General features: G+C 59.4%; 1 protein-coding gene across 6 annotated transcripts in view; it reads left to right on the top strand.

Annotated features, from left to right (window-relative positions):
* The window catches only part of NUDCD3 (NudC domain containing 3), a 55187-nt gene extending 32813 nt beyond the window's left edge, over positions 1-22374 (top strand). For all 6 annotated transcript variants that reach the window (XM_074981649.1, XM_074981647.1, XM_074981648.1 and 3 more), the window contains 3 exons: positions 5253-5396; positions 17817-18005; positions 19373-22374. In XM_074981649.1, the coding sequence (XP_074837750.1) occupies positions 5253-5396; positions 17817-18005; positions 19373-19483 (444 nt within the window). In that variant the 3' untranslated portion in view covers positions 19484-22374. The remainder of the gene's footprint in view (positions 1-5252; positions 5397-17816; positions 18006-19372) is intronic.
* The last annotated feature ends 5304 nt before the right edge of the window (positions 22375-27678 follow it).

Raw genomic sequence — 27678 nt, 5'->3', positions numbered from 1 at the left:
GTTTGTGCATCAGCCTAATCAACAGTGGCAGCGCAGGCCTCAGGAGAGCGCAGTTAATTACGGCTGCAGGGCCGGCAGGGGGCGCTCCAGACCCCTTTGTCTTTACCGGCTGGGAAAGGAAACTAACCCATTGCTTCCGAGGGCTCAGAGCAAACCCCGCTTCCCCCTTCTTTTGCAGTGAGGGGTTTTTCCACTCTGGGGACACCCTCAAAGCAGGGGAAGTTCTGGCCCTGGCTTGAAAGCACGCAGCTGTCTGCATGCAGCTGAAGGCGCAGGGTGCTGCGCTCTGGTACTGCCTGTGTGCACAGCAGAGCCGTTGCTGAGAATGGTTCTTGTGCTCCCAAACCTCTTTGCATCATGAGCGGAAGGCCACAGGCCCAGCAAGAGAAGGGACTGGACTGGGGAGAGGGAAGGGTCACTCGTTACTCTGCTTAGAAGAAAGAGGAGCAAAGAAACTCCTGGCTTGCAGTTTTTAATTTTTCCCTCCTTTCCATTTAACAAGCTTCCCAGCATGACCTCGTGGGTGACCCAGCTGTCCCTGGCAGCGCAGTTCGATGGCCGCTGCAGTCACTTTGGGCTATTTTTTAGCTCTGTTTACATCACTTCTCCTTTCCTTGTCTCTCCCAGGGCGGGTTAGCTAGGATTGTGATCAGGAAAGCCCCATGCGACCTGCTCACAGATGCTCCTGCCCTGTGCAACCTTCCCTTCAAATCTCAGAAGCTAAGCAGCATCTAGGTGCATGGGAGACCACTTAGGGTTTGTAGGAGGGATGCTGGTGGCTTGTCGGCTAGGGGTCGTTCCTGTGAGCTGCTCTCAGCCGATTTCCTAGGATGATGAAGGAGGTGCTGTAGTGTGAAGATGAGACGATCTGTGTTCATTAACATTCCCAAGGGCCAGCGTATAAGCCCCAGTGTCTTGTCTGAGTCCACCTCCACGGTTACTTTCTGCCTCTCCCAGCAACCCTGCACATTCAACTGGTTTGAGCTTTCTTCATTTGTAATCCTACACAATTAGGTAGCAAGGCGGCATGCTGCTAAAACAGCTGGCTTGGCCAATGCACAGGTGGCTGCATTGGGGTGGTGGGTGAAATAATCTCTGGTTTCTCCCTCGCTCATCCCACAGAGGGGTTGAATCTTAAGGAGTGTTTCCGAGCATTCTGTCCCTTTCGGAAGCGGCCACAGATCGTGGCACTTGGTGCTAGCTGGAGTTGTGCGTATGCAGGCAGCTGCTCTGCAGGCTTTCCCACCACTCTGTGCAGAAGTTTCAATGGGAGGCAGGAGCTCCTCGCTTCTCCTGCTGCTTCTGTGCGGGAGATCAGCATAGCTCCACGATTCCCCGTGTCTGGTTTTTCCTCACCAGTAACATCACGGCAAGGCAGCTAGTCAAGGGCGTGAGCACGGGCGTGGCCCTTTGCTGCAGGAAGGGGCGTCTCAGCGACAGGAATGAGAACGCTCAGAAGGCGGGTTGTTGGCAGGCCAGTAGGGTCTGTGGCAAACTAGCCATGTCCTTTTGGCCACATCCTCAGGAGCCTCGCATTGGAACAGCATGAGAGCGGGAGCTGTGACAGTCTGTATCTGCGAGAAGTAGTCCTGTGGTACTTTATAGGCTAACAGAGTTTTGGAGCATAAGCTTTTCTGGGCCAAGGTCTGCTTCGTCTGAGGCATGCATCTGACGAAGCACATCTTTGCCCACAGAAGCTTGTGCTCCCAAAAATCCATTTGTCCGTTGTAAAAGCAGCGTTTCTCAGCGTTAAGCAGGAGCAGGGCTGGCTGTGGGAGGGGAGACAGCAGCGAGACCATTTGTATTTTCTTATCCGGTCCTGACCCGTTGCACAGAAACCGCAGGTCTTTCCACACAGCTGCACTGCCACATGACCTGATGTGGACAGAGGCCCTGCTGGGAGCATTGGTGCGGGACCCTGAGTCTGCAAGCTCATCCCTGCCTGACCCCAGCTGTTGAGAGGTGTCGGTAGCATCGGCCTCATCAGTCTTGGATTTCTGGGGCTCCCTTTCTCAGCAGCAGGTGGTGTAGTGAAGTGGCTCATGTGCATGGCAGTGTCACCTCCTTTTTTTACCTGTCCAATGTCATGGAAGCAACTCCAGAGCCAAGGTCGCGGCGGAGTTTTCCTTTATACCAGATCTTGACACCCTCTCTAAGCATCCTTAGTGACATTAGAATCAGGAGACGAGCTCCGGGGTCACAGCAAAATTTCTCCCCCAAGCTCAAAAGCGAATGGACATAGCGTTTGTGAATGACGACATCTTGAAAATTGGAAGCGTTTATTCTACTTGGTAGCAGAAAAGCCAAAGTCAGGTGAGATTAATATCTACTTCCCTGGGCTTGCTCGGCTGCAAACTACTGCCCAGCACCAAAGATGATTTAAAGTCTCATTTTAAACATTATTAACTTTTGAATTAGGACTGTTGCTATGGCATTTTGGCCCAGGCAAGCTTAAATTTAGCTTGTGGAGAGCTCTGTGGCCTGTCCCTGGAGCAGCAGCAGGAGGCCGGGGGGGTAGAGGTTTCTCTTATCTCAAACCCTGATTGCTTGTCCCTCCCCCACCCCATCACATTAATGTGAGGGCCTCCCCAGAACTTGAACATAGAAATAACAATGACAGTCTTTCTTCCTGTCAGAGAGAGAGCTGGATTAGTTCATCGGGTTTTTTGTTGGCTTGCTTGCTCGGTGTGGGTGTGTGTGGGCGTATTTGTGTGCGAGGAAATTATTGGGGCTGAAAACGACACGGAAAAGCTGAGTTCTGCACTTGGCTCTGAACTCAGCAGGGCCCACAGCCGTTCTGGCCTCTCACAGGACTTAGGTGCACCATCCCGGCACAGCCCAGGTGTGAGTTGCGTTCTCCTGCACCCTTGGGCCGTGTCTTTCGTGAATCGAGTGGAATGGAGGTGTGGTGGGGAGTGATGATTGTAGGGGGACGGGCAGTAAGGGCGGTCCCAGGACGGGGAGATGGTTTTGAATTTAATGGGCGGCCGCTGTGGGGAAAGGAGCCAGGAGGTGGTGGGAGCGCCATGAGCTGAGCTCTCTGTGCATGGCGGAGCTGTCTTATGGCGTGTGGCTGCCGTGTGAGATCTCATCTGGCCCATCACATGTTCAGACAGGCATTTCTGCTGGGGTGGCTGCAGGGGGAGGAGTGAAAAAAGCACCCCAAGGATCTGGACATGGCTGCTCTCGTGGGTGCCGTTTCAAATCTGAGGAGCCGTCCTCCATTGACTTTACTAGAAGTAACACGCCTTGCCTGGCATCTGCCTGCATCTTCCCTTCTCTTTGAAACGGTGCAGTTAACGCCTCAGGTCCGGGACACGCTTACCCTGGCCTCGTTGCTACCTCGTCTCCCATCGTTCCTAGGAGGTCCCTTGGAGAAGTACATCCAGCCTCAAGTGCCTTCTTCCTTAGTCACCTGGTGCTAAAGGAGATTGCAGACGCATTCCGTGAGTCATGCGTTTGCTGAACTCCAGCTAAAGCACTGATCTCCCCTCTCGGGGCCCCGGGTGCATCCGGGGCCCCCTCGCTGCTCAGAGCCTACCTGTGGTTAGCCCGGGGGCAGCTCCTATTCGCCTTCAGCCCCACTGAAAGGGGCAAGGCGAAAGGGCTCTGCCTGCAGAGCAGCACCAGAGTCTCTGCACCCACCCCTTCCAGAAGGCCTTTGCCTGCTCGGGGGGCCCGTCTTCAGGGGTGGGAAGGGAAGGTGGCTCCTCAGAGGGGTTACGTAGGACGTGGATTCCCTCAGCTCGGTTCACAAAGGCCACAGATGTCTCTTGGCGGGAATTTGCTGCCAGGGACGTATGTCCTGGGTTGGCTGGACCCAGGAGACAGAGGGCCACAGCCAAGCCCCTCCGTGAGCCAGTCCTCCGGCCCCTTCTCCTTGATTCCTGAATTTCCCTTGGGCTTCTCTCACCCCCACTTCGGTTTGGTTCAGAGAGACGCTCTGCCGGCAGCTGGGTACCCGATACTCCTGCACTGAGTGGTAGTAACACCCAGGAGCGCTTTGCCCTCCGCCGCGTGCACAGGGGGGTTCCTCAGCTCTTCTCCAAACCTCAGCAAGGACCGGTCAGAGGGGGCTCAGGCTTCGGCGCACTCTGCGGTATCTGTCAAGTGCAGCTGTGGCGCAGTCCCTAACTGGAGCAGTTTTACTCTCTCTCCCTGCACTGAGTCGCTGGAGATCACCTAGGCAATGGCTAATGTAATAACGCTTCAGATGCGAGCTGCAGAGCAGCCGCAAATTCCGGGGGAGCTCTGGGCGAGCGTGCAGGCAAACCCAATGGTAGCCCAGTGTTCGAAGGGTGCGGCGGTTCCCTTTCCTTGGCGCGTTAGAGCATCCTCTGTTTTCACAGGGCAGCGCAGAGCCGAGCAGGGCTCCCCTCTGAGCCCTGTCTTCAGTGGCTGCAGCTTGAGGCTGAGGAAGAAGGAACAGATGGTCTCTTTGGAGGCTGAAAGTAACACCACTCTCTGAACCAAGGCAGCAGTTGCCTTTGCCTCCTTTGGGAAGAAGCATGTCCCCTCCACAGCAGGTTTGAGCAGGGTCTCCCATATGGCAGCGCTGCTGTTGTGTGAGGAACCTGGCCTCCCTCCTGTACAGGGCATGCCGGGAATAAAAACCTGCTGTCTCCTGGCTTCCCTTTCTTGCCCTGTCCCCAGCCGGGCTGTCGCAGAGGCAGCGTGCCACAGGCATGTTCCACCCCTGCCCCGTGATTACCTGCTGCCCAAGCCCTACCGCGGACGCGGCAGGAGGCGTAGAACCAGCCCAAGTTCACTGCTATCGGGCTGCTTTTTGGGCTGATTCTGGAATCTCCGTCAATCTCCGGGGTGGACGTTGAGCCCAGGCCAAGCTGCCTGCCTCTGAAACCCAGCAACACGCTTTGTCTTTCGCGGGCGTGCAAGGACTTTAGGGAGACCGCAGTCCTGCTGCGGGAGCCTTCCTAGAACAGGAATAAACACCCTTCTCGTTGCCCTGTTCTCCAAGCTGGCGAGGCGCGTGTGCCAACGCCGGCAGATCTAACTGCAGAGAGAGCATGGGGTGTGCATCAGAGTCCCCACCAAATGACTGCCTGTCCCGGGGTTTCCGTCTTCTCGGAAGCTGTGGCAGAGTTCCCTGCCGCTGCCGCGCTACGGAAGGAGGGGATTGCTTCCTCTCTCTCATCCCCCGTGGGTGTTTACCCCCCTTCAGCCCCCCAGCTTGCACGAGGAGGGAAGCTGGGGAAACCTCACCTGTGACTTCCTTGTGTCCATGCTTCCAGGTGTCGGTGGATCTCAGCAGCAGCTCAATTCGTGTGGCCGTGCAGGAGGGGAGCAGCCAGCGTGTCCTCATGGAAGGGACGCTCACCCACAAGATCAACACGGAGAGTTCCTTGTGGAGCCTGGAGCCAGGGAAATGCATCTTGGTAAGAGCTGCCACGTCCGGCGCCGCTCCTGGCAGTCACAGGGCAGGGGCAGAGCAGCACGCTGTCTCCCGGCTTAGAGGGTGGCTTGCGAAGCCGGGCGCTTAGAGGCCTGTGCCAAATCACTGGCCTGACTTGGCTTTCCCACCGAATGGTGGACTGGTCTCTCATATCCTTCTGCACGAGACTTGCGTTCCTGCTGCCCCCAGCATCGCTTCACTGGCTGCATGGCTCTGGCTGTGGTCTCCACCCTCTGCTTGCTCTGCTCACCTTCCTGTGCCTGGGATCTCATCCTTCCCTACGTCTGGGCAGCGTTCTCTCTGTCTCCCCACGCCGAGTGGTGTTCTGTACACCTGTGTGGAGGAGGCGTGGCATAGCGCCTTCATATGGGGGCTCGTGATGAAATTCATGTGGCAGGCGCGGGGCCCAGGGGCTCTGGGGTGCAGGCGGGGGCTGGGGTGGGGTTCAAGGCATGGAAGGGGCTCAGACTCACCAGGGGTACAGCAAGAAGCATTCCCTTTCCCCCAGCTGGGAGAGGTTCTTCCCCACCAGTCACGGCAGCTCCAGGGCTTGGGTTGAGAGATCTCTCCCTGCTGCAGCCCAGAGCCCTGTTCAATGGGCAGCTGCCTGGCCAGAGCCGAGGCAGAACGTACCTGCCAGGTGTCCTTCTCCGGATCCCTCTGTGAGTGCTGCAGGCTGCCTCTGCTGGCTTCTCCTCCTCCTGTCTTCCCCTACCTCCGTCCCCACTTACCCCTGTGTGTGAGAGAGCCACCACCCTGTCCTGTGACTCACCCCATCCTTTCTGGCCCTCCCCTCCTCTTTCCTCTGCCCTGTCCTGGGTCATCTGATTTAGACTGTTAAGCTCCCTGAGGCAGGGACTGTCCCTCTCCTCCCCAGCCTTAACCTCTGCCGCGCTGTGGCAGCGGCCATGCTGCGCTCATACTAATTAGAGAGGAGCGTTCGGTGACACAGCTGGTGGGCCTGGGGTCCGTGTGCCCTGAGCTCGGCATCTTTATTTCTGGAGTGTTACCTGGGCGGTTCGGCAGCCTTCAGCCAGCCAGCAGCCGATGAAAGGGAGAGGCCTCTCCATTCTTGTCACCTTTCCAGTGCATATGTTGCAGTCTTGCCCGGGGCCCTCCCTGCATGGCAGCTTTGTCAGCACCATCCTGCATAGGCTTTTATCCACTGCCCAGGGCTGTAATATCTGGGCACCTTCCCCAGCGAACCAAGTCCCTGGTGGATTTTGTGGAGTCTCTGGCACATTTTTCTTTCTGCGTGAAAACTCTGCTGCAGGGGGGCGGGGGTCTGCGTGTGCGTTTACTGGCTATTAATTTCCTCTCCCTTTGCTTGATCGGGGTGTGGGGCTTCAGGGCGGGGGGCCAGGGTCAAACATGGTTCTTGCTGGTCCTGACACAGTCTGTAGGACTGGTTCTCCCAGACTGTTCTGGCCTTGAGTGGAGTAACAAGGTTTTCCAAGGGCAGTTGAGACCCATCGTTAGCCTAGGGAGAGCCAAGGCTGGAGTGGGTGTAAACACCCTTTTAAAGAAACTGTCTTTACACCACTAGTCTTGAGCGCTGTTCCAGGGTCAAGCAGGCGTTGTTGTGCGGGAGGGCCAACAAGGTCCCAGCCTGCCTGCGCAATGGGAGCAGCTAGGAGCCATGTCTGGCTGCTACCTGCACCGGCTGTCTCGGGTTGAAAGCCATTAATCAGGCTGGATGGCTGCAGCGCTCAGGGTAGAACTGTTAGCTCAGGGCCAGCTGCCGGAGGGGGTTTTGCTGGGGCGGCTCCTCATTGTGTATAGAACTACCACGAGCTGCAGCCCCGTCAGGTAGCCCAAAAAAGCTCTGATGCCAGCCCCAGTGCTGGCCTGGCGTCGGTGTCCCACCGCTGTGCAGTGCCCGCGGCAGGCCCTGACCTCGTGTGGGAGTGGGGCGCGGTACAAGGGTGAGTGAAGGAACTGTCCACCTCGTGCCCTTGCATCCAGAGAGTCATTGGACTCGAGGCTTCTAGGGAGAGCTGCCGGGTTGCATTTACAGGTGTCAGCTGAAGCAGGGAGGAAGGTGTGTGGCCACCCCGGGGCACGGAGGGGCCTGGGCAGGGAAGGAGCACCTCCGAGTTAGAAAGAGATCGGCAAGAAGGGACCATGTAGTTGTCACTCAAGTGGTAGCAGGCGGAAATGTTAAATTTATGCAAGGAGGGCAAGAGCTGAGGTCGGTGACTGTCCTTCAAGCCTGACTGTGCCTCTCTCTGTGAGGAGACGTGTGTGGCCGGCTCTGGCATCGGGAACACCGGGAGGCGTTGCACAGATGGACAGAGCGCCCTTCCTCGACGCTCTACGTAGCTTCTTGCAGTCTGTGGGAGACACCTTCTGGTGCCTCATTGCACCACTGGGTTTTCGGTCACCATACGGGGACAGCCTGCCCCCATTACCAAGGAGGTCATGGAAAATAGAAAGCAGCCCACTGGTGGGGGAGTGATGGGACCTCAGCGCCTGGACATCCGCTAGGGACAGCGCTGTTAGTGTTACCTGGAAGGCCCTCAGACTACGGTAACGGGCAGCCGTATAGAACTGCAACTGGCAGCGCAGGGGAAACTGAAGCTCTAACCAAGGAGCTGTAACAGCGAGATGGCCGTGTTAGCCTGTATTCTATCAAAACAAAAAAGCAGTCCAGTAGCACTTGAAAGATTAACAAAATAATTTATTAGGTGGTGAGCTTTCGTGGGACAGACCCACTTCTCCAGCCCATATCCAGACCAGAACAGACTCAATATTTAAGGCGCAGAGAACCAAAAATAGTTATCAAGGTTGACAAATCAGACAAATTGTAATCGAGGTGGGCAAATCAGAAGAGCAGAGCGGTAGGAGGGGGGGATGTCAAAGAGTCAAATAAAGCAAAGCATGTAAAAGAGCCATTATAATGGGCCAGGTAATTGCCGTCCCAGTTCAAACCACACGTTAATGTGTCGAATTGGCATATAAACGAGCTCAGCGCCTCTCTCTTTGCAGGCGATTGACAAAGTTCCTTTTCTGTAAAACACAGACTTTCAGGTCATTACCAGAAGGCCCACTCCATTCAAGTGCTGGCGGACAGGCTTGTGTATTAGGATTTTTTTGACATCTGTTTTGTGTCCATTTTTTCTTTGTCGAAGAGCGTTACTGTTTGTCCTATATACATGGTGTATGGGCATTGTTGGCACATGATGACATATATGATGTTCGTTGAGGAACATGAGAATGTACCCGTGATTCTGTAATTAACGTGGTTAGGTCCAGTGATGGTATCTCCAGAATAGATATGTGGACAAAGTTGGCAACGGGGCTTGTTGCAAAGAAAAGTTCCAGGATTGTGGTACTGTGGTTTAGCCTGAGGTTGCTGGTGAGAATCCTTATAAGGTTGGGAGGTTGTCTGTAGGAGAGAACAGGCCTGTGACCTCGGGCCTTCTGGAGTGTGGCATCCTGATTAAGGATAGGTTGTAGGTCTTTAATGATGCGTTGCAGTGGTTTGAGTTGGGGGCTGTAGGTAATGACCAGTGGTGTTCTGTTCTTGGCTTTCTTGGGCCTGTCTTGGACTAGTTGGTTTCTGGGTATTCATCTGGCCCTGTCAATTTGGTTTTTTTTACGTCTCCTGGTGGGTAATTCAGGTTTATGAACATTTGGTAGAGATCTTGTAGTTTTTGGTCTCTGTCAGTGAACTTGCCTAAGCCAAAGCAGCAGGGCTTCTGTGAGAAAGAGCTGAGTCTTCTCACCTGATGGGGCTTTGGAGGAGGGTAAAATAGCAGATCGTAGTGATGTAACTGACTTTGGAATTTCCCAGAAGCTGTAGTGAGGTCCCTACTAGAGGAATAAGGAAAACAAGCACCAGGGAGGAAACAGAGACGTTCTCCGTGGGAGCGAACCCTAGGAGCTGGCGGATTGTGCCAAGGTTTGCAGTGGGTGTTCCCAGGTCACAAGAGGACTTGTGTTTGTTAAACAACAGGGGTTTGGGGGAGGATGGGGCCAGCGAGTTGGCAAAGTGAGATCGGGGCCTTTTCCGGCTTCCATTGCAATGGGAGGGAGTCAGGCCATAAGTTAGTGAAAAGGTGGAGGGTTGTGAGAATCTCCAGCTGGCTTCTAACATATTGATGGTGGGAGTGTGGTGGGCAGGGCAGCGCGGCGGGAGACCAAATTGCTCGTGAAGGTAATTGGAGATTAGTGAGTAATTCTTAGGCAGGACTGTCTCCTTTTCTGCTGGCAGAACAGTCACCAGTGGCTTGCTGGTGCCTCGCACTCGTTCGTTGGTTGCATTTCAGTTGTTTGTCAGAAGTCCCGCTTACCGTGAGCTGTCCAGGGTAGGAGAACCGTCTGGTTTGTGATTGGTTGAGCCGGCAAGCCCGTCCTTCTGCGGCACTCGCCTGTGTGAAACAGGGCAGTGGTGAATTCGCGGCGCGGCGCTCCGATGTTTGATTTCCCACCGACGTTAGTGCTGGCTGGGCTTACTCTGGCAGGGCGGCCGAAGCAAACTTGTAATGTATCAAGTGACTATTCCTAGCGTTCTCCCAGCAGGCACTTTGGCGACAGCGGTCCGACCTTTTCCTCCACGCTGCTCTGACGGATCGTCCTGGGGCAGGGCCGGGGAGTTACTGGGCTCAGTGATCGCCCACTGCACTGCCTTGCTTAAGCACCAGCCAGGCGCTCAGCTTGGGATTTGAGCTGAGCACACGCAGCAGCAGAGTCCCGTGTACAAAGCCAGGTCTGGGTGCGCTCACAGACATTTAGCTGCTGTCAGGCTGCCCATGTTGCTGACGCTAGGGACAAAAAGAAGCAGCGGCTTCTAGTTGGAGGCAGTGTTGTTGCAGCCAGTTTGGTCCCAGGCTATTGGAGAGAGAGCGGGTAAGCTCGAAAGCTTGCGTCTCTCGCCAGCACCAGTGGAGCCAATAAAAGCTCTGACCTCACCCACACTGTGTCTCAGATGACTTCCACGGGCTCAGCCGTTCTCGCCAGACCACACGAGTCTTCAGTCAGCTCCCTATTTAGAGCTGGGATGTCTGCTCCGCTCCCAGAGGTCTGGCTCTACCAAGTGCAGCGGGCTGATTTCTTTTCCCTTGAAATCCACCGTTTTTTGTCTCCAAGTTTGTGTGAGGTTTCATCTCTCCTGCCTGCAGCTTCCGTTCCCTGTAGCTATGTACTTTCCCTCAGTCCTTAAGCAGTGTTACCATTCTCCCCAGGCCCTGCAACTCTTGTGATTACACAAGGGTGTCTCCAGCTCCCTACCTGCCTGTCTCTCGTCTGTTTCCCAGCTCCCTCGCCCCATCCTGCAGCCTGCCTCCTCCTTTCCCCGCTCCTCCTCTTAGTCAACGCTTGTGTCCCCTCTTTTCGCCTGATTTTTAAACACGTAGGCCTGATGGGGCTCTTTTCCCTTGTAGCCCAGCCATCCCATTCTAGCTGCTTCGCCTCTGTGTCTCCGACCCGTACGTTGTCTCCTCTCTCCCATGCGACTGTCCTGCTGAACCGGTTTGGTCCTCTGTGTCTTATTCTGGTTTGCTCTTAGTTCATCACCCTCCAGGCTGCATTTATTCCTCCCAGCCTGTATTGAGCCGTGCTGCGGTGCCTGATACAGTTGTACCCAATTTGCAGGTGATCAGGTTAAGGATCACTGTATTTTTCCACCCCGTCCTCCAGCATGTTTGTGAAACACATCCAAGTCCTGGTCTGGCAAGGGAAGGAATCCCACGGCTGTGATTGCCCAGCCTAACGCTCTGCCTCTCACCGTTTCCTGATTCTTTTAGTGCTTGGCTGCTGGCTGGACTGGTGTTCGACAGCCAGCCAGCCCCGTCTCTGCAGCTGCGCGGTCCAAGCCAGCCTGCATCTTTCTCGTGTCTCGGCAACTGCCACATGACGCTGCCCGAAGGGCCTCTGCGAACCCCTGGCCCTGCATACCTCTCTGCGTTCCCCCTCTCCATTTCACCAGCCCGCTCGTCGAAGAGCGAGGTGGAAATAGACGTGCAGGTGCTGTTTTTAGAAACCTGCGCTCGGCGTTGCGCACAGCACGTGGGCGGTTGTTACAAAGGCCTGCCTAGAAGAGCTGTGAAAACATTTGTCTGCCTGGCCCCCAGTGAGCTCAGGGGACAGTGTTGTTAATCGGTCTCTCGCTCTCTGACCCCAGGGCAGAAATCACCCAGTGACCTCCCCTGCCCTTTGTGGCAGCTCCAAGTTAATCCTTTGCTCCTCCTCAGGGCGCTCTAGTGGAGCCGCCCTCCTGATAGTGCCGATATTCTCTCGTTGGCCTCTTCGCCACCCTTCCTGCTACCTGATTGCTCATTACTGACGTTCTTTGCTAGCTGGAGCTGAAGTGAAGTTGGCATTTCATACCTCAGCCCTGTAATTTTGTTCCCCTTCCTACCTTGTTCTCGCACTCCCCCTTGGATGTTATTTTTAAAAAGCCTTTGGCTTCCTCGCTCCCGTTCATATCCCAGCACAGCATTATTTCAGGCCTTGGCCACCACAGCAAACTGCCCAGTGGAGAGCCTGCTCAGTGCTTGGATGGGCTGCCTGCCCTCTAAGGTGAAGCCCCGGCTCTTGGGACAGTGTACGCTCACCCCAGTGCCCCCAGGACAGAAGCTCACCTTGTCAGCTGTGCACCCAGGTGGCCTCCCCAGGGAGATTCAGGTGGCGCCCAGCTGCTTGGTGGTGGTGTACATCTGCACAGGCCTTGAGGCACAGTACAAAACTTTATTCCTCAAGTGGATGATGAAAGGTGGAGAGACACTGCTTCAGACCGAGGAGTGGCACCAGACCTGTGTGCTTCCCAGCCCAGCTGGCTGTGCACACGCTGTCTTGCAGCGAAGGCATGAGCAGACCCTGGCTCAGCATCACATTGCACCCCGGGTGCTGCTTTTCCTCGGCGAGTCCTCCCTCCAAACCCCGTCCCTGTTTCCCATCTCCGCTCCCAGCTTCCATCCCTCTGCTTGGCTCCTCTTCTCTTCCCCAGCCCAACAAGGCGGCCCCTTCTGCTCCATCTGAGCATCTTACACCTCCCTCCTCGCTGCAGGTGTCCAACCTGTATCCTTGACACTGGTCCCCCACTGTCTCCCTGAAGAGCTTGCCTCCCCTTGAAACCAATCACCGTTGGGTAGCTCAGCAGCTGGGCCTCGGTCCCATTTCCCCAGCCTTCTTGTTGCTCGGGACAGCTCCGAGGGAGCAAGTGCATCACACCTGGGGGGGTCAACTCCAGCCCCCTGCCAGCTCTGGGGACCTTTAACTGCAGCTTCGTTTTGTCACGCTCTAGAAGATGCTCTTGCTGGTTCCGCCGATAACCCAGCCCCACAGCCGTGCAGGAGTCGGGCAAGCTGGCCACAGGGTGTAGGAATCACTGCAGCGCTGTGGTTGGGATGGACCAGCCAGGGAGAGGAGTTGTGCAGTCAGGGCAGGGCAGGCCAGTATCTCTGTGCAGGATCATGCTGCCCCAGCAGGTTTGCTGTGGGCGTGGAGATGCCTACCTGCCTGGGGGGCGTGCAAGGCCAGCTGCAAAGCCTGCCTTTTGGGTTGCGGTGTGCGGAGCAGTTGGGTGCTTCTGGTCTCAGGGTTGTGCTGAGTCTCCTGCAGCGTGACTGTGTAAGTCACCCTTAACTCAGCGCCCACGTGTCCACCTTATGGTGGTCCTTTCTACATCCGCCTGCTTTGTTCTGCTGGCGCCGTGGGCCAGTACTCGAGGACTGAATCAGAATTTGCCCTTGAACCCAATGGCAAACCCGCCCCACACCTCTTTTTTAGTGGGACAGGATCAACCCCTTAACGAAGCTGTGTCTGCAGGGCCCCCGCCTCGGTGGTGGCGGAAGTTAGGCGGTGTACCATGAATAAAGCAGGCCGCTCCAGGACCAAAGCGCAGCCTTGTGCTTCAGGGAGCCGAGCTCTACCTTGGAGAATTGACTCAGTCCCCGCCTCTGCCACAGAGTTCCCGTGTGACCCTCGGCAAGTCACTTACTAGTCCTCGCCTTTCGCAGCTGATCGCTGCCCGTGTTCCTCATTTTCTGGGGGCCCAGCTAGAGCCCCCGAGGTTTGATTTGCAGGGGGGCCGAGTGCTGAATGTTAAACTCTGTGTGTGGGGAGCATCTGCCACTTTTTCGATAGCCTGCCCTGATGTTATTAAAACCAGATCCAAGTTGGCTTCTTCCTCGCTCTGACCCCCGAGTCAATTACTTGGTTTTGGTTTTGCTGGATAGGTTCCTGTCTGGGTTTGGCTTTTAGGTCTGACGACCATTTTTTTTGCTGGAGGAAATTTTAATAGGTGTTCTGCATAAAAAATATTCTTGCTTGGTGTTCCAGGCGCTCAGAAAGCTTCAGAAATACTGGCTTGTAGTGCTTGCTACTTTCGTGCCGTAGACGCCTCTGGCTGGGTGCCCACGGGCCTGCCAACGGGGAGGGCAAAGGGGATGGTCGCCCCCAGGCACTGCTGGTTGTTTGGCGATGGCAGCAGCCGGTGCTCTGGTTCCTTTGAAATGCCATGGAGCACTGTGCTGCTGCTCTTTGTGTGGTTCAGAGGGAGCGGGGTGGTGGGGTGGTTGCCCTAAACCCCACCCCTTCTGTCCATCGTCCTGTCCCTTCAGGGCATGGCACTGGGCCCCCCCGCTTGCCTTGGGGCCCACAGCGGCTGCCAGCACTGCTGAGCATCCAAAATGAATGGACGTTCTTGCCCTTAGTGTGTCTGTACCTCAGTTTCCCCCCTCTGTAAAATGGGGATAACACCCCACGAATACACACAGGGGCATGAGGCGGTTCAGTTCATAGGCGTCTGTGACAATCCCAGCTACTGTGGTCCAACCAGCCCAGAGGGCTGGCCACCCGAGGCCCCGCCCCTTCTGCATGATGCCCCTCCCCTTCGACATGAGGCTCCGCCTGCCTCACCCCCGGGGCCCGTGGAAGCTGTCTGCTGCCTTGCCAGGGGAAGGACTGCGTTAGCTTGGCCGGAATCGCCAGTGCTGCTGGCCCTTGGGATATTTTCCTGGATCCTCTTGCCCAGAGGACTGGCTGCTCCGGAGGAAGTCTCCCTGCTTCCTCACTTCAATAGCTGCGCGCTTCCGCCCCCGTTCCCCCTGCGGAGCTCTTGCAAGCTTCGACTAAATTGCATTGTCTGGCTTTATGGATGATCTCGCAGAGGCCTCAGCACAGGCCGTCGATCTTCTCTGCTGAGGTTATTGTTAAAATAAAAAACACGCTGGGAAGGAAGAAGCAGCTTGGCTGGCCCCAGCGCGGTGGGCCGGAGAAATACAGATCCCCGGGAGCCGCTGTCCGCATTGGATTCCCTGCGTGTCTCAATGCGATGTTTACTCGTGTACGTTTCGCCTGCGCCTGCCCCCCGTTGTGTGCTCCCCACCCCAGCTGCGGGCGGTGCTCCGGGTCAGACTCCTGCCCTGCTGCCGGCAGCATTACGATGGAAAGTCTGCCCAGCAACGAATGCGACGGCGCGGTCTCCCCCCGCCCCGTGCCTCGCCCCTGTTCTGCTGGGACTCCTGGCCAGCCTCCAGAGTGCGGTTATCCCCTCCCGCCGGCCGTTCCTTCAGCCGCACTCCTGGCCCCTGTCACCGAGCAGGTTCTGCATCGCGCGCGCAGGGACAGGCGTTCCCACCGAGCAGGGGCGGCAGCTAAAAGCGTGTGACATTTCAGCCTCCTCCCCTCCCACGCTCGTGCACAGGGGAGCGACTGACGGGAGCCGAGGCAGGGCTGTGCCGGGTTGGTGAAATGTGAAATCTCCGCGCTGAGGGCACCGCGCTGGGTCGTCGACGAGCTGAGTCGTTAGCTGGCTCGCAGAGGGTCTTAATTTCTCTATCATGTGGCACATCTGAGAGGCCCGTCCGCTCTGAGCGCGTGGGTGGCGACGGGCGATTCCTCCCCGTTCGCTCTGCGTTACCTTCCAGCCCTGTAAGCACGCAGCTGCCTTTTGTGTGCCGTTGTCTGCCGGGGGGGCTATGGGGTATTGTTAAAACCCGCGTGGCAGGCGGTGGCCGAGGCTGGGGCTGCATCGCGCACAGGGGAGCCGGGTGCAGCCGTGCCGGGGCTGCGGAAGGCCCGGCCGCCCGTCACGGCTGTTAGGAGATGGAATCGAGCCATTGGGATAAAAGTCAGGGCCTGGGAATGACATCACCGCCAGCCAATCCGGGGGCTCCGTTGTGCCCCCAGTTCTTGAGCCGTTTCTCAACCCGAGGTTTGACGCATCGGCGGCTGGACTGGAGTCCCGAGGGACGCCTGCCTGCTGGGCGTGCGCTGGGCGCGCAGGTGCGGCCCTGACTGCAGGGCCCCAGGCCACTCTGACTGACAATCCTGGATACCCTGCACTGCTCGGCTGCAAAACCAGCCGGCCCTGTGGTGGGGGGTTGCTTGCTAAGGTGCCATGGAAGGGCAGGTTATAAAACTCGTCCTGTGGCTATTGTCTAGTCATTCAGACGTATGGGAGTTGTGTGTGAAGGGAGACGCCGCTCCCCAGCGCTGCCCTTCCCTTTCCGGTTTGCGGGCTGGGACCCAGAGGGCATCTGGAAAGGTCCGAAAAAGCCCCCAGCCCGCGCAGACCCGCGCTACTAGAAACGCTCCGGGTTGGGAGAGCCTTCTACAGCGGCTAGAATCAGGACTGGAGGGCTCCCTTCTCATGGTGATCGCAAACGCAAGTCTGTTCCCGGTCCATGCCTCGTTTCTCTTTGTAAAACGGCTGTGCTAGTAGTAAGGGTGTAGGAGGACAGAGAGAGGACCTCTGGGAAGATCCCATGGGGGGAGAGAACCAGGAATCCTGGATTAAGCGGTGTCTGGAGCAGGGATTGGCAACCGGAATAGGGATAAGAGCCCTTTTTCACATTCAGTTACGAAAGCCAATCCTTCAGGAGCCGCAAGGCGTGTGAGTACGAGACAGAAATACCGTCAGACCGGACCTCCCGTCTCCCCGTTTTAAGACTAGCACATGCACGTTGATTTGTACCAGTGAGAAAGTTGAAATTACTGTTACCCCTGGACTGGAGAGCAAATGAGGACAAGGAAAATGCTGCACCTGGGAGTAGGCTCTTAAGGAGAAGGGAGCAATGTTCACATCAACCCTCCGTGGTCCCCCATTCCCAGGCTCTGGGCCCTGAATGCAGCCCCCATCTCCCGGCTTTACCTGCCTAGATCTGCTCCCCGGCCCCCAGGCTTAGCCCACCTCAGCTGAAGAGCTCCCCCAGCTGTGCGTGGGGCAGCTCCTCACCCTTTTGTGGAAGATCTCGCACGGCTTGAACTGCAGGTGCCCCTTGCACTGGCGTGTGCGCTCACACTCAGCCAGCAGGAGGCGGTACCGCTCGGTCAGCTCTGTGGCTGCCGCCTCCTTCTCAGCGGGGCTGCAGCAGGGGCGGACTCGGCTGCCCTTCCCTCCTGCTGGCTTCGCTCTTCCCCCAGCCCGCGGCTCCCTGCCCTGCCCACTGTTTAAACCAATTGCACTGAGCCGCTTTGTTTCAGCGGCAGCGGGGCAGGGAGCCACAGAGGAGTCGGTGGCAGCAGCGTCCAGAGCCGCAGGTTGCCGAGCCCTGGTCTGAAGGAAGAGTGAATGGGGCCGAGGGCAGGGCTGTGGTCAGGCAGCAGCCGCACAGTGACTGGGGGCTGGCGTGGGCGGGTATACAGACTTGGGATGGGCTCATAACGCAGGACAACAGTCACCCTCCCTCCCCAAACGAGCACCCGGAAGGCCTTCCCCCGCCCCCCATGTGACACGGGTCCAGAGTTCTCACAAGGCAAGTCGCCACCCACGTAAGTGCCGTCAGTGGCCGGGACTCAGCTCCTCTCCTTCGTGACTCCACCAGAGAGATGCGCTCTCCCCATTCTCGCTGCACGTAGAACCCACTTCCAGCCATCTGAAGTGCCAGGTATTCCCCCTCCGGAGCCGTGGGCCGGGCCATCTCTGGGGGCTCCGGTCCGTGTTCGGAAGGGAAGGAGGACAGGAAATCAGCTGTGCGGAGTGGCTGGGTTTGGTCTGCAGCCACTGAGAGGTTCTGGGTTCCAGCGGTACCCCCCAGGCAGGAGTTAGTGGGCAGAGCACCGGGTCGGGGGGGTGTGACAAACGCCGGTGAGGCCAGAGGCGAGGGAGTTTGCAACCACACCTGAACTGTGGTTCCGTGTCTGCAGCGAGCTCCATGAGCGCAGCAGATAGAGCCTGGCGCTGTATTTATTTCTCCCCCTTGCAGGGGAGCCGCCGGCCTGTTGATTTTGCTGGGTTAAAGCCTGGCTGGCGAAACTCTGTCGGGTTGCTTTTCCAGAGCGGCTGCTGAGTGAGCGCCACCGCCCCTGCACGCGCCAGCAAGGCATGGGGAGAGCTCATTTCTCCCTCTCCTCAGTCGTGCCTCACCTAGAGCCGATGCCCAGGACCGGCCTGGCTGGCTGCGCCTGGCCTCCGGCTGGCCAGGCTGACGGTGCTGTGGCTGGGCTTTGTCCCCAGATCAACCTGAACAAGGTGGGGGAGTACTGGTGGAGCGCCATCCTGGAGGGCGAGGAGCAGATCGACATCGATAAGATCAACAAAGAGCGCTCCATGGCCACGGTGGATGAAGAGGAGCACGCCGTGCTGGACAGGCTGACCTTCGACTACCACCAGAAACTGCAGGGCAAGCCCCAGAGCCACGAGCTGGTAGGTCCAGCCCAGCCCGGAGTCCGCTCTGAGCCTGCACCCCCAAACCAGAGCCACCTCTTGCACCCCAGCCTGGAACCCCCTCGGAGCCAGCACCTCCTACCCCAGCCCCGTGGGAGGGCAGGAGAGAAGGGGCTGGAGTGAGCAGAGCGGGGCCTTGGGCAAGTGAGGGGGGCTCGTGCTTGCGCGTGTGAAGGCTGGAGGCCGCTGGCATGAAGCTCGTCCTCCCCTTGCCTGCTGGGAGCCATACACCTCTCCCGGCTCCCTGAAGGGCCCCAGCTGCTCTGGCTGGAATGGACCCCTCCCTGGGAGCCAGCTCCAGGTAACTGAGCCACCTTTGTGCCTGGCATTGACTTTTGTTGCTATTGACAACTTCCTCTTCTGCCGTGCACGCGGGAGAGCCCTATGCTGCCTGGACACTGTCCGGGTGCCGGGCTGACACCTCCATCTCCCCTCTGTGCACCCCTCCCCCGGCCCCCCTTGGACCCTGCAGCCAGCTGCAGCTCGCGAGCCCCCTCTCATATTCCCCGCGCGCCTCTCCTGCCCCCTCCATGCCCTGAACATCACCAGCTCCCCAGCCTCGCGGCCCCCCAGGCGTGAGTTGCGGAGTCCTGCCACCCGGTCTGCAGAGGACTGGCCACGGGTTGCCAGCAACAGGGGCCTCGTACGTCACAGCGGGGCAGAGAGGGGTGGGCAGGTCTGAGACCATTCGCTCAGAACCAGCTGAGCTGCACCCAGAGCCTCCAGTAACAGCCCACCTCGCCTCGTAGCAGCTGGCGAAATGGCCCTGAGGGCTGGGGCTGGCCAGCAGAGGACAGGGTCCTGCCCCACCTGGTGTCAGAGGGACACAGCCCTGCCGCTGCCTTCCCCCGACTTGGGGAGACCAGGCTCCCTAGGCCTGGCCAATGGCTTTACATCTCCAGAGTGGAGCGGGGCTCCCCATTGTCCCAGTGACCGTCCCCTGCCATGAGTAAGCAGCTGCCAGTGCAGTGGGCTCCCATGGTGATGAGGCCCAGCAGGGCTGGCCGCTAGAAAAGGTGGCTTCCATGCAGGACGAGAAGGGCTGGTGCGGCTCTGACCTGGAGTCCCAGGCTTGGAAGGGACCTCGAGAGGTTGTCTTGGCCAGTCCCTGCAGGCTGGGCAGGACTCGGGGAGTGGAAGTGCAGAGCTCTCTGGGAAAGGACCCATGGACCCTCTGTGGCACCCCTGCGCTTGGCACAGAAGTGGGCTGGGACAGCTGTGGGGGAGGTGCCTTAGCCGGGGGTTTCGGAGAGCCGTGTGGGTGCCAGGCCGGGGATGGCGGGGGGCCCTGGCTGTCAGCCGGCTGTTCCCTCCCTGCCCTTGACCCCCAGGCGTTGTGCTTTCAGAAGGTGCACGAGATGCTGAAGAAGGGCTGGGACGTGGAAGGCTCCCCGTTCCGGGGCCAGAAGTTCGACCCCGCCATGTTCAACATCTCCGCTGGGGCCGTGCAGTTCTGACCGCGCCCGGCGAGGAAGGGAGAGCGCGTCCGCCCCCGGACCGGAGCCTAGGCCAGCACTGCTGTATGTGACCTGCTAGCTTGGGGGTGAATTCCGGGCTTCCCCCTCCCTCGCGCTGCCCGCGGGGGCAGAGCGCAGACAGCGTGGTTGGCGGGAACGTGGACGCCTCCTTCCCCCGGGCCGGCGTGGTGCGTGTGATGCATGTGGGGGAAGCCTAGCAAATGCAGAACGATGTCCTCTGTCTCCACGGCAACCAGCGGCGGCCGTAGCGATTCTCTCGCTCGCTGGCGACGGCCTCCTGGTTGCCGGGGGAGGAGGGGACGCGGGCGGCTGTTGTTTTTCAGGACTAGCTGCTGCTTGGTGAGGTGCCTGGCCTGCATCTGCCTTGCCTCTGGGGAGCCAGGCCCCGAGCCGGGACGCTGCCCGTGGGAGGGACAAGCTGCGGCCTTGGCGTCTAGCAGCACTCGGGGTGGTACCCCGGCCCGGCCCGGCCTGGCATGGGACCTGAGTGTAGTAGTGTGCCCATCCGTAGGGTGCCGGGTCTCTGTCGGCCTTGGCAGCTGGGTTGCTGGTTGGGGTAACGTGGTATGAGCGTGGCAGAGATCACGTACCACCCTGGCCCCGGCCTCTGCTTGTGTGGCTAGCCCAGCGTCGGGCGCCGGTTTGCAGAGGCCTCCAGCCCCTGCCGCCTCTCCTGCCTGGCGCAGCTGGGGCGTGTGAAGACCGAGCCCTGCAGGTGGCGCAGGGGGCTGCCCAAACGAGCAGCTGCTTTAGTGAGACCCTGCTCCTGAGGGGGCCACGCTGCAGCCCAGCCTGGGGTGTCCTGCAAGGGGCAGCAGGGCCCAGCTTCCCCGGGCCATGTGTGGGCCTGCGCAGGCTGGGGAGCCTGTCCCAGCAGCAGAGTAGCCACACCCTACAGGGCTCTCCTGCCCCACAGTGCACTTCACCAGAGTCCTCTCTGAGGCTGGGGGTGCCCTGCCCTTCTGCCGGGTGAGCCTGTCCGGCCTGTGGCACGTCCTGGTGGGGGGCGTGGGCGTCTTTTAGAACAAGCTGGATTTCCAGCCTGCGGAATGGTCTGTCAGCAGCAGGGAAGGGCCCTTGTTCCACCCCTCCTCCCCGTCTTCTGCCACGTGACCGCAGTAGTAGGTTGTTATCCTGGCTGTGGAGCAGCCCAAGAGGGGGCCGGGTGCTCCCCCTGTGGGGCTGACTGCTGTTTGCTGCTGGGACAGGACTTCTGGGTCCCATGCCAGAGTGGGAGAGGAATACTGGGGGCACAACTTACTTTGCCTGCTCCTTCCAAGCTTGCCGCCTCCTGCTTTGCCCCTTCCAACGTGGCCTTGTTCCTCCCCCGCCCTGGCTCCTTGTCCCGGGGCCGTTCCCCAGTCCCAGCTCTGCGCCCCAGGCTCCTCCCTTCAGTCCCAGTCTTGGTGCCTGTCCGATTCTAGCTCCCTGTACCCTCCCCTGGGTGCGGGGCCCAGCCAGCACCTGTTGGCTTCCTCCTAGCATCTTACCTGCTCTTTCCCACTGGTGCCCAGTCCCACTCTGTGGTCCCTCCTCTCCCTCCCAGCTCCTTCTCATAATCCACTCACGCCTGTGTGGGTGGCACACAGCTGCCTCCTTGAGCACCAGTAAAGGTCTCTCGGCAGCAGCTGGGACCAGTCCTCCCCAGCACAACCACAGGGCAGCAGGACTTTGAGGCCGCCAGCCTGAGCAGAACCAGCCCGAGGCTCTTGCTCTGAGCCTTACTGTGTGGGCCCAGTAGCTCCCACATCTTGGGCAGGGTGGGGTGGCCCTGTCCACACCATTGTTTTCAGGGTGCTGGCTAGGGCGGCCCAGCCCAGCTGCAGGGAGGACGGCTCAGCTTAGAGCATCCGGCCTGTGGAGCCTGGGAGCTCTCGAAGCACAGGGCGCTGAGTTCGGGAGTGAGGGCAAAATGAGGCGCGTTACCCTAGCCCCAGGCCCTGGACCGGGCCTGCCCCAAACTCGCCAGCCACCCTCCACCTGGGGCAGGCGGCTGCTGCAGGGACACCTCTCGGCCCGAAAGGCTGCAGGTTGGCACGTTAGCAGCAGCTGCCGTCTAGGCAGGCAAGCGGCAGGCTCCATGCTGGGACCCGGCCTGTAATAGGTGTGGAAACGCAGCTCGCTGGCCGCCAGGCCAGAGGGCTCCTCGGCCTCCTTCCTGGAGGGCGTGTAAAGCTACACAAGCTCCCTGGCGGCTGAGTCCCCTGCAGGGTTGGACCGCAGAATGGGGTGAAGGGGGATTGCAGCTGTCCTTCCCAGTACGCCCCTCTCACGCCCTCCGGGTCCTGTGGTGGTTGCCTGGCACTGGGCACTAGCTCGGGGTCACTGCAGCTCAGCGCTGCCGGTTGCTGAGCTAGCGCCCAGGGGAGCTCAGCTCAGCCTCCCTGCCCCAGCAGCAATGGAGCAGCCCAGCCGCCGGGGCACCTGTGCGCCCAGGGTTTCAGGCTGGGGTTGACACAAACACCCCCCCCTTTCCGTCAGCTCCTGGGGGCACAACCGGAAGAGTCCCTGGGCCTGACTCCGCCCCCTCTCCATCACAGTCTTGTGTTCTTCTGGCCGGCTCCCCTCCTGGGCCCGGCTGGGTCCCTTCCTTCTGCAGCCCAGAGGCTACTTACTGGTCACTCTAGCTTCCTTCTTCCTTGTCTCCTCTTCTCCGGGGTCTCGCCCCGGGCCGGGGTGGCCCACAGGGCAGCGCCTCCAGCCGCCAGCGTGGTGTGGGAGGTGCAGCCTGCTTTACTCTCGTGTTACCGCCCAGCCCGCTCCACGAACCCCTGGCAGGCAGCACCAGCCTCCTCTGAAGAGCGCCCCAGGCAGGCTGCCTTGGGCTTTGTCCGTCACCTCCTTGCTTTGCAATAAACATGTTTACCTGAGCAGTGTGTGGCTGTGTCTCAGTGCCAGGAACCCAGCCCCGTCCTAGGGCCAGCCTGGGGCTGGATTGGGCCCTGGCTGCTGCTGCTCCCCCTGTACAAGGGCACTGGAAAGAGTCCAGGCTCCAGCTGGGTGGGTGGCTGGGGGAGGGGAGGGATGGCTGGCAAGGCCGGGGGGTTGTTGGGGGCTAGAAGGGGCATTTCATGCCTAGGGGACCCACTTGCAGGTCTGCAGCGAGGGGCTGAGTCAGGCTGCCTGGAAGCCCCAGGAACGTCCCTGGTCCCCGAGGAGTCGGGCCAGCGAATGCCAGCCCGGAGCAGAGGGCGAAAGGCGCTAGGCGCAGCCACGGGCCTTTTGTTCTCTCCGATTCCTTTGGTGCCCTCCTCGCCCAGGCCGTCGTCGAGTTGGAGTTCAAGGCCAGGAGGGACCGCTGTACCCGTCCAGTCCAGGCCCCTGTAGAGCACAGGCCTGGACCTCAGCCGGCAGCGAGCCCCAGGCTGGGTTTGGCTGCCACGTCTTCCAGACCAGCGGTGGGGCTGGAGGGAGATGGCTCCTGGGGTGAAGGCCTCCTCTGCCATGGGCAGCCTCATTTCCCACGGGAACTGGTCACGCTTGTGCCCTGGCCGGTGGCTTTTGGGCGCCTTTCGCCCCGAGATGGACGAGGCCTTCAGCACTTTCTCCCCGGTAAGCAATGTCCTGCGCCGCCAACCCAGCCTCCCACTACCCCCAAGGGGCTGCTCTTGGGCGGGAGCCGGCCCCCAGCCTCTGCCATCAAAGCCTGACTCGGCTGCAGTGAATGCTGGGGAAAATGGAGCCTGTCCGCCCCAGTGGTCCAATGCTAACGCAGAGCTCGGGGGAGATGCACCACAGGCAGGCTGTGAGGGGAGTGGGAGAGCTGGCCTCACCCCCCAGCTGGCAGCAGGGCTGATCCCCAGCGCTCTCGCTAGGCGTTGGGGACCGAGGGCAAGAGAGGGGCAAGGCCCAGGGCCTGGAGGGTGTGGGCCTGGCAGGGGTGAGTGCTGGCCCCGAAGGCCATCAGCACTTCCCAGGATGCCCTGGGAGAAAGGAAGCAGCAGGGGCCGGGGGGACTAGGCCGCGGGGTCCTTCACCACATCTCAGCAGCATGAGCTGCAGGTTCCTGCAGCTGCCCCGGGTCCTCTCCTACCTTTGCTTTGCTGGGGGGGGAGCTGCCCTGCCCTGTTTTCCTGCAGGAGCTGGGGGGGCTGAGCATTTCCATGGCGATGGGGACTGGGGTGCTGCACCCCAACCTGTCCATGGGCTTCACCACAGCCCCAGGGGCCCGTGGGGAGGCTGCCCCCCTCCCCCTGGGCTCGGGGAGCAGAGGAGAGGACAGGCTGCAGGCAGGAAAGGGGGGGTGAAGGCAGACAGGAGGGAGGGGTGTTCGGGGGGGCTAGGCAGAGCTGAGTGGGAAGGGTCCGGCACCGAGCAGGGAAAGGGCCCCCCTACGCTGACTGGGTTCCTCACCCCGGGGGCGATGTCTCCTCTGTGCCCTGCATAGGCAGGGTCTGGGGCCTGCACCCAGGGTGTCCGCACCACCCCTGCGCCTCGGCTGCAGCTGCCTCGGTCTCCCAGTGACGCCGGCTCTGCTGGCAAAGGAAGCCCAAATACAACTGGGCTTTGTGCCGCCCCCATGGCAACAGCAGTGCCAGCTGCCTGCCTGGCAGGGCTCCCCTCGGGCTCCCCCCTTCCCGCCCAGCCTGGCCTCATGCTGTGCTGCCGAGGGATGCTGTAGCTCCTGCTGGCTTCTTGAGCCCAAGGGGCAGAGGAGTTGTCCTCCCTCCGTGCCAGTGGGCAGGCAGTGCAGAGCTGGGTTGGGGGCTTGGGTGCCGGTGCCCTGGCACGTGGGGTGTGCCCACTTCTTGCAGGGCATGGGGGAGAGAGGCTGGGGTCGGGGGAGGCTGCTGCCCTCCCTTAAGGAGGAGGGAGATGGTTGGGAAGAGGCGGTGGATGGGGAGTGCAGGGCGCAGAAGGGCTGGGCAAAGTGTTCGTGTGTTAATCAGTTCCCTAGGCGCCATACGGTACCCAGCCTGCAGCACAGCCAGGCACCAGCCTGGGACACGCTCCCTGCCACGGGGCCACCCGGCTGGGACACGCTCCCGGCCATGCACAAGCCCCTCAAGCTCTGCAGAGATGTCCACTTCTGTGCAGCTCCCAGTTTCACATTTTATGCAAATATCCAACCAGCTATTTAGCAGATTCACCCCTGATTTGCACGCAGCCGTATGCTTCGGCTGAGGGCACCGCATGTGGGTTGAGGGCGAGGGCACAGCCAGCTCGGTCCTCCTTCCCTTGGCTTTCCTGCAGCCTGAGCTCTCGCCGTAGACGTGGCCCATGTGGCGAGGGGAGGGAGCAGGCGCAGCCATTCAGGGCAGGCTAACTGCAGCCCCCAACAGGTGCCCTGGCCCCTTAACATGAACCGGAGCCCAGCCACGCCGGAACTGCTGTTTGCTCCCTTCTCCGGGCGCGGTTAGATCCACGTCTTGGCGGAGGCCTGGAAGTGGGAAACCACCTGGAGGTGGCTTCTGGGAAAAACAGGCAAGGCTGCAGCGGAGCCAAGGGGCCGTTCTTGGGAGCCGGCAACCGTGGCCCTGGCAGGTGCAGGGTGCTGAGGGCAGTGTTGGTGGGCTCCTGGGTAGAGCAGTGTATCTCTTGGCCAGCCTGGCCTGGGGAGATGCCATGGTGGGCACAGACACATGGAAACTACAACCTGAGAGGCCAGGGCCATAGATCCAGCAGGGATTTCTTCACCTCTGCTCCCTGCTGGAGTCCCGGCTCGTGCCCTGCCAGAGGAGGGGTATTTGCCTAGCCACGCGGGAGTTACTGGGATCCCTGCTGTCCTGCAGCTGCGCCAGCCCAAGCATAGACTGAGCTGCCCCTTGAGCCCCCTGAGCTGTCTTGTCGCCTAAGTAAGCTTGTCTCTGTGATCGATGGTCCCTTACACTGAAAATCCCACGGTCCCAAAGAAGCAGTCACTTACCCGTCCCATTGCACCCGATGCGTCACACCAAAGACACTGATCCTGTAAAAAACTAGCAGTCATGGAGCGTGGGGGTCCCCAGGCCCGGCCCCCACCTGCAGGCAGCCGTGACTCTCACCCGGCCGGGGAACAGGAGGTTCTCAGGCGACAGACCTGGCACGGGACAGACTTGTCAGCACAGGAACCAGAAGCCACCAGCACCATCTGTCTTGGGGACAAGGGGCCAGAGGGGTCCCCGAGCTGGGCCCTGGCCCCCTCTCCAGCCAGCCCAGAGTGCCCCACTCCTAGCCCAGTTCCAGTTCAACCCGCCAGGCCCCTCCTCCCACCTTTGGCCTGTGTCCTGGGGAAGAAAGGGGTCACCTGGCTGCCTGGGTTACCAAAAGCCTGGAGCCCCATTGTCTGCGTGTGAGACGTCCTCACACCCAAACTCCCCTCCCTGCCCTGCGCCGATGCTGTGCCCAGGGAAACTGAGGCACCACCTGGTGTTACTGCAGAGCATCAGGAAACACAGGCTACCTAACCATGGGAATAAACCTCACCCCCCCTCCACTGCCTCACACTAGCTCAAGGTTTATTACCTCGAAAAAGGAAATCCAAGCCTTATTTACAAATTTAAAGCCAGTCGACAGAGACACACTCAAAGGAATTCCAACCTTAAGCTTCAAAAAGTAATACAAGTTTTTTTCGGAAGCCGGCTTGCTGTCCTTTAGGGCTAACCCTGGCCAAGTGTGGGATCTGGGGCTTATGCCTGGTAACCCTCACCCCTCAGGGTGCAAGCAACACAAAATATCCAGTCCTCCATACTCAGGCTTTTTAAATTCCTTCTTCTTTGAGTTGCAGACTCAGCTAGTGAGAGGAATTCAGCTGCACAACCCCTCTTCCTGCCGAAGGGCTGTGGTAGGGGAAGCAACAAAGTCCTTTATCCCAGAAGGGTCGTCTGATGTGGATGGGTTTTCCCTTTCCCTTCTGCGCTGCTCTCCTGGCTGGCGATTGACCATTGCTGAGCAAACACTCAAGAGCCCTACCCTGTGTTAGGAGGTATATTCACCAGTGAAATTAACGCATGCCGCAATTGACGAGTAGCTCCTAAAGTTTCAAGAGGGCTCTTGTTATTCTAATGAAACAATACCAAGGCACAGGCGTGCCGGCCTATGTATGTTTCGGGGTTCAGCGGAGCTCACGGTGCCTTGCAGGAGTCGGGATCTGGCCTGCCAGAATCTCACCCCTTTTGGACCTGAGCAGTAGCCGAGATGAGGAATTCCGTGAGTTGTTCTCGTTGTGGGGGAGATGCAGCTGGATTTCCAAGACCAGCATCTGATGAAGTGAGTCTGTGCTCACGAAAGCTCATGCTCAAAACTTTTCTGTTAGTCTATAAGGTGCCACAGGACCCTTCGTTGCTGTTACAGATCCAGACTAACACGGCTACCCCTCCGATACCTGCTGAAGACAGGCATCCTCGGCGGCAGCGTTTAGTTACGAAGTCCTGTTTTCTTCCCCCAGGCAACAGACGGACCGAAGGCAATTCCTTTGCACCCGACTCCAAGCCCCCTTCTGGCCTGTGCTCTGCCTAAAGGCTCTCTCTGGCTCAGAGACACGCCACAGGGGATTTGTTGACACCAGCGTTCCCCCATTTGGGCAGCTGCCCAGGAGAGATCCAGGTGCTGCCCAGCTGATTAGCAGAGCCCCCACAGCCGGCAGCGTGTGTTTCTTTTGGTGGTGCAAATCCACACGTGCCACGGTGCAAATAACACTTGTTCCACCCAACGATGGAAACAATTTGCGGGAACCCTGCTTGCCACCCATTTGCTTTGGCAGCTCACCTGCTACTGCCCGTTACCATTCCTGGGTGAGCAGCACCACCAGGGTACGAAGCATTACATGCCACAGAGAGCAAGTGCGGGTGAACAAGCGAGTCCATCACTGCCTTGGCCTCCTTCCTCACTTGACTGCAGGCTCCAGGCTTCTCCCAGGTTCAACCCGCATGGCTCCAGCCAACACCTCCTGGCCTGGCAGGTCAGAGCCCAGCACTTCCGGGCCTGGGTTTGCTTTGAGAGCCCTGTAGGCCCTGACCCTCAAAGGTATTCAGCTCTCAAGGAGCTGCCAGGCCCTATCATTTCAGCTGCATGGCTCCAAATAGGACCTTCATGGCATCTTGCAACTCTTTTCGGCAAGGGGCAGCCACGGGCAGGTTACAGCAAAGCCCTACCAACCAGAACAGCACAAGCCCCCAGCACCCCAGACTGCACGTGCCGGTGTAAGGCTGACGGACCCAGTTTGTCAGCAGGCGGGAATGAACCTGCGACCTTAG

The sequence above is a fragment of the Carettochelys insculpta genome, chromosome 31 (genome assembly GCF_033958435.1).
Source record: "Carettochelys insculpta isolate YL-2023 chromosome 31, ASM3395843v1, whole genome shotgun sequence".
Taxonomy (NCBI): Eukaryota; Metazoa; Chordata; order Testudines; family Carettochelyidae; genus Carettochelys; species Carettochelys insculpta.
Note: the sequence above shows the minus strand (reverse complement) of the source record. Positions and strands in the feature narration are given on the sequence as shown.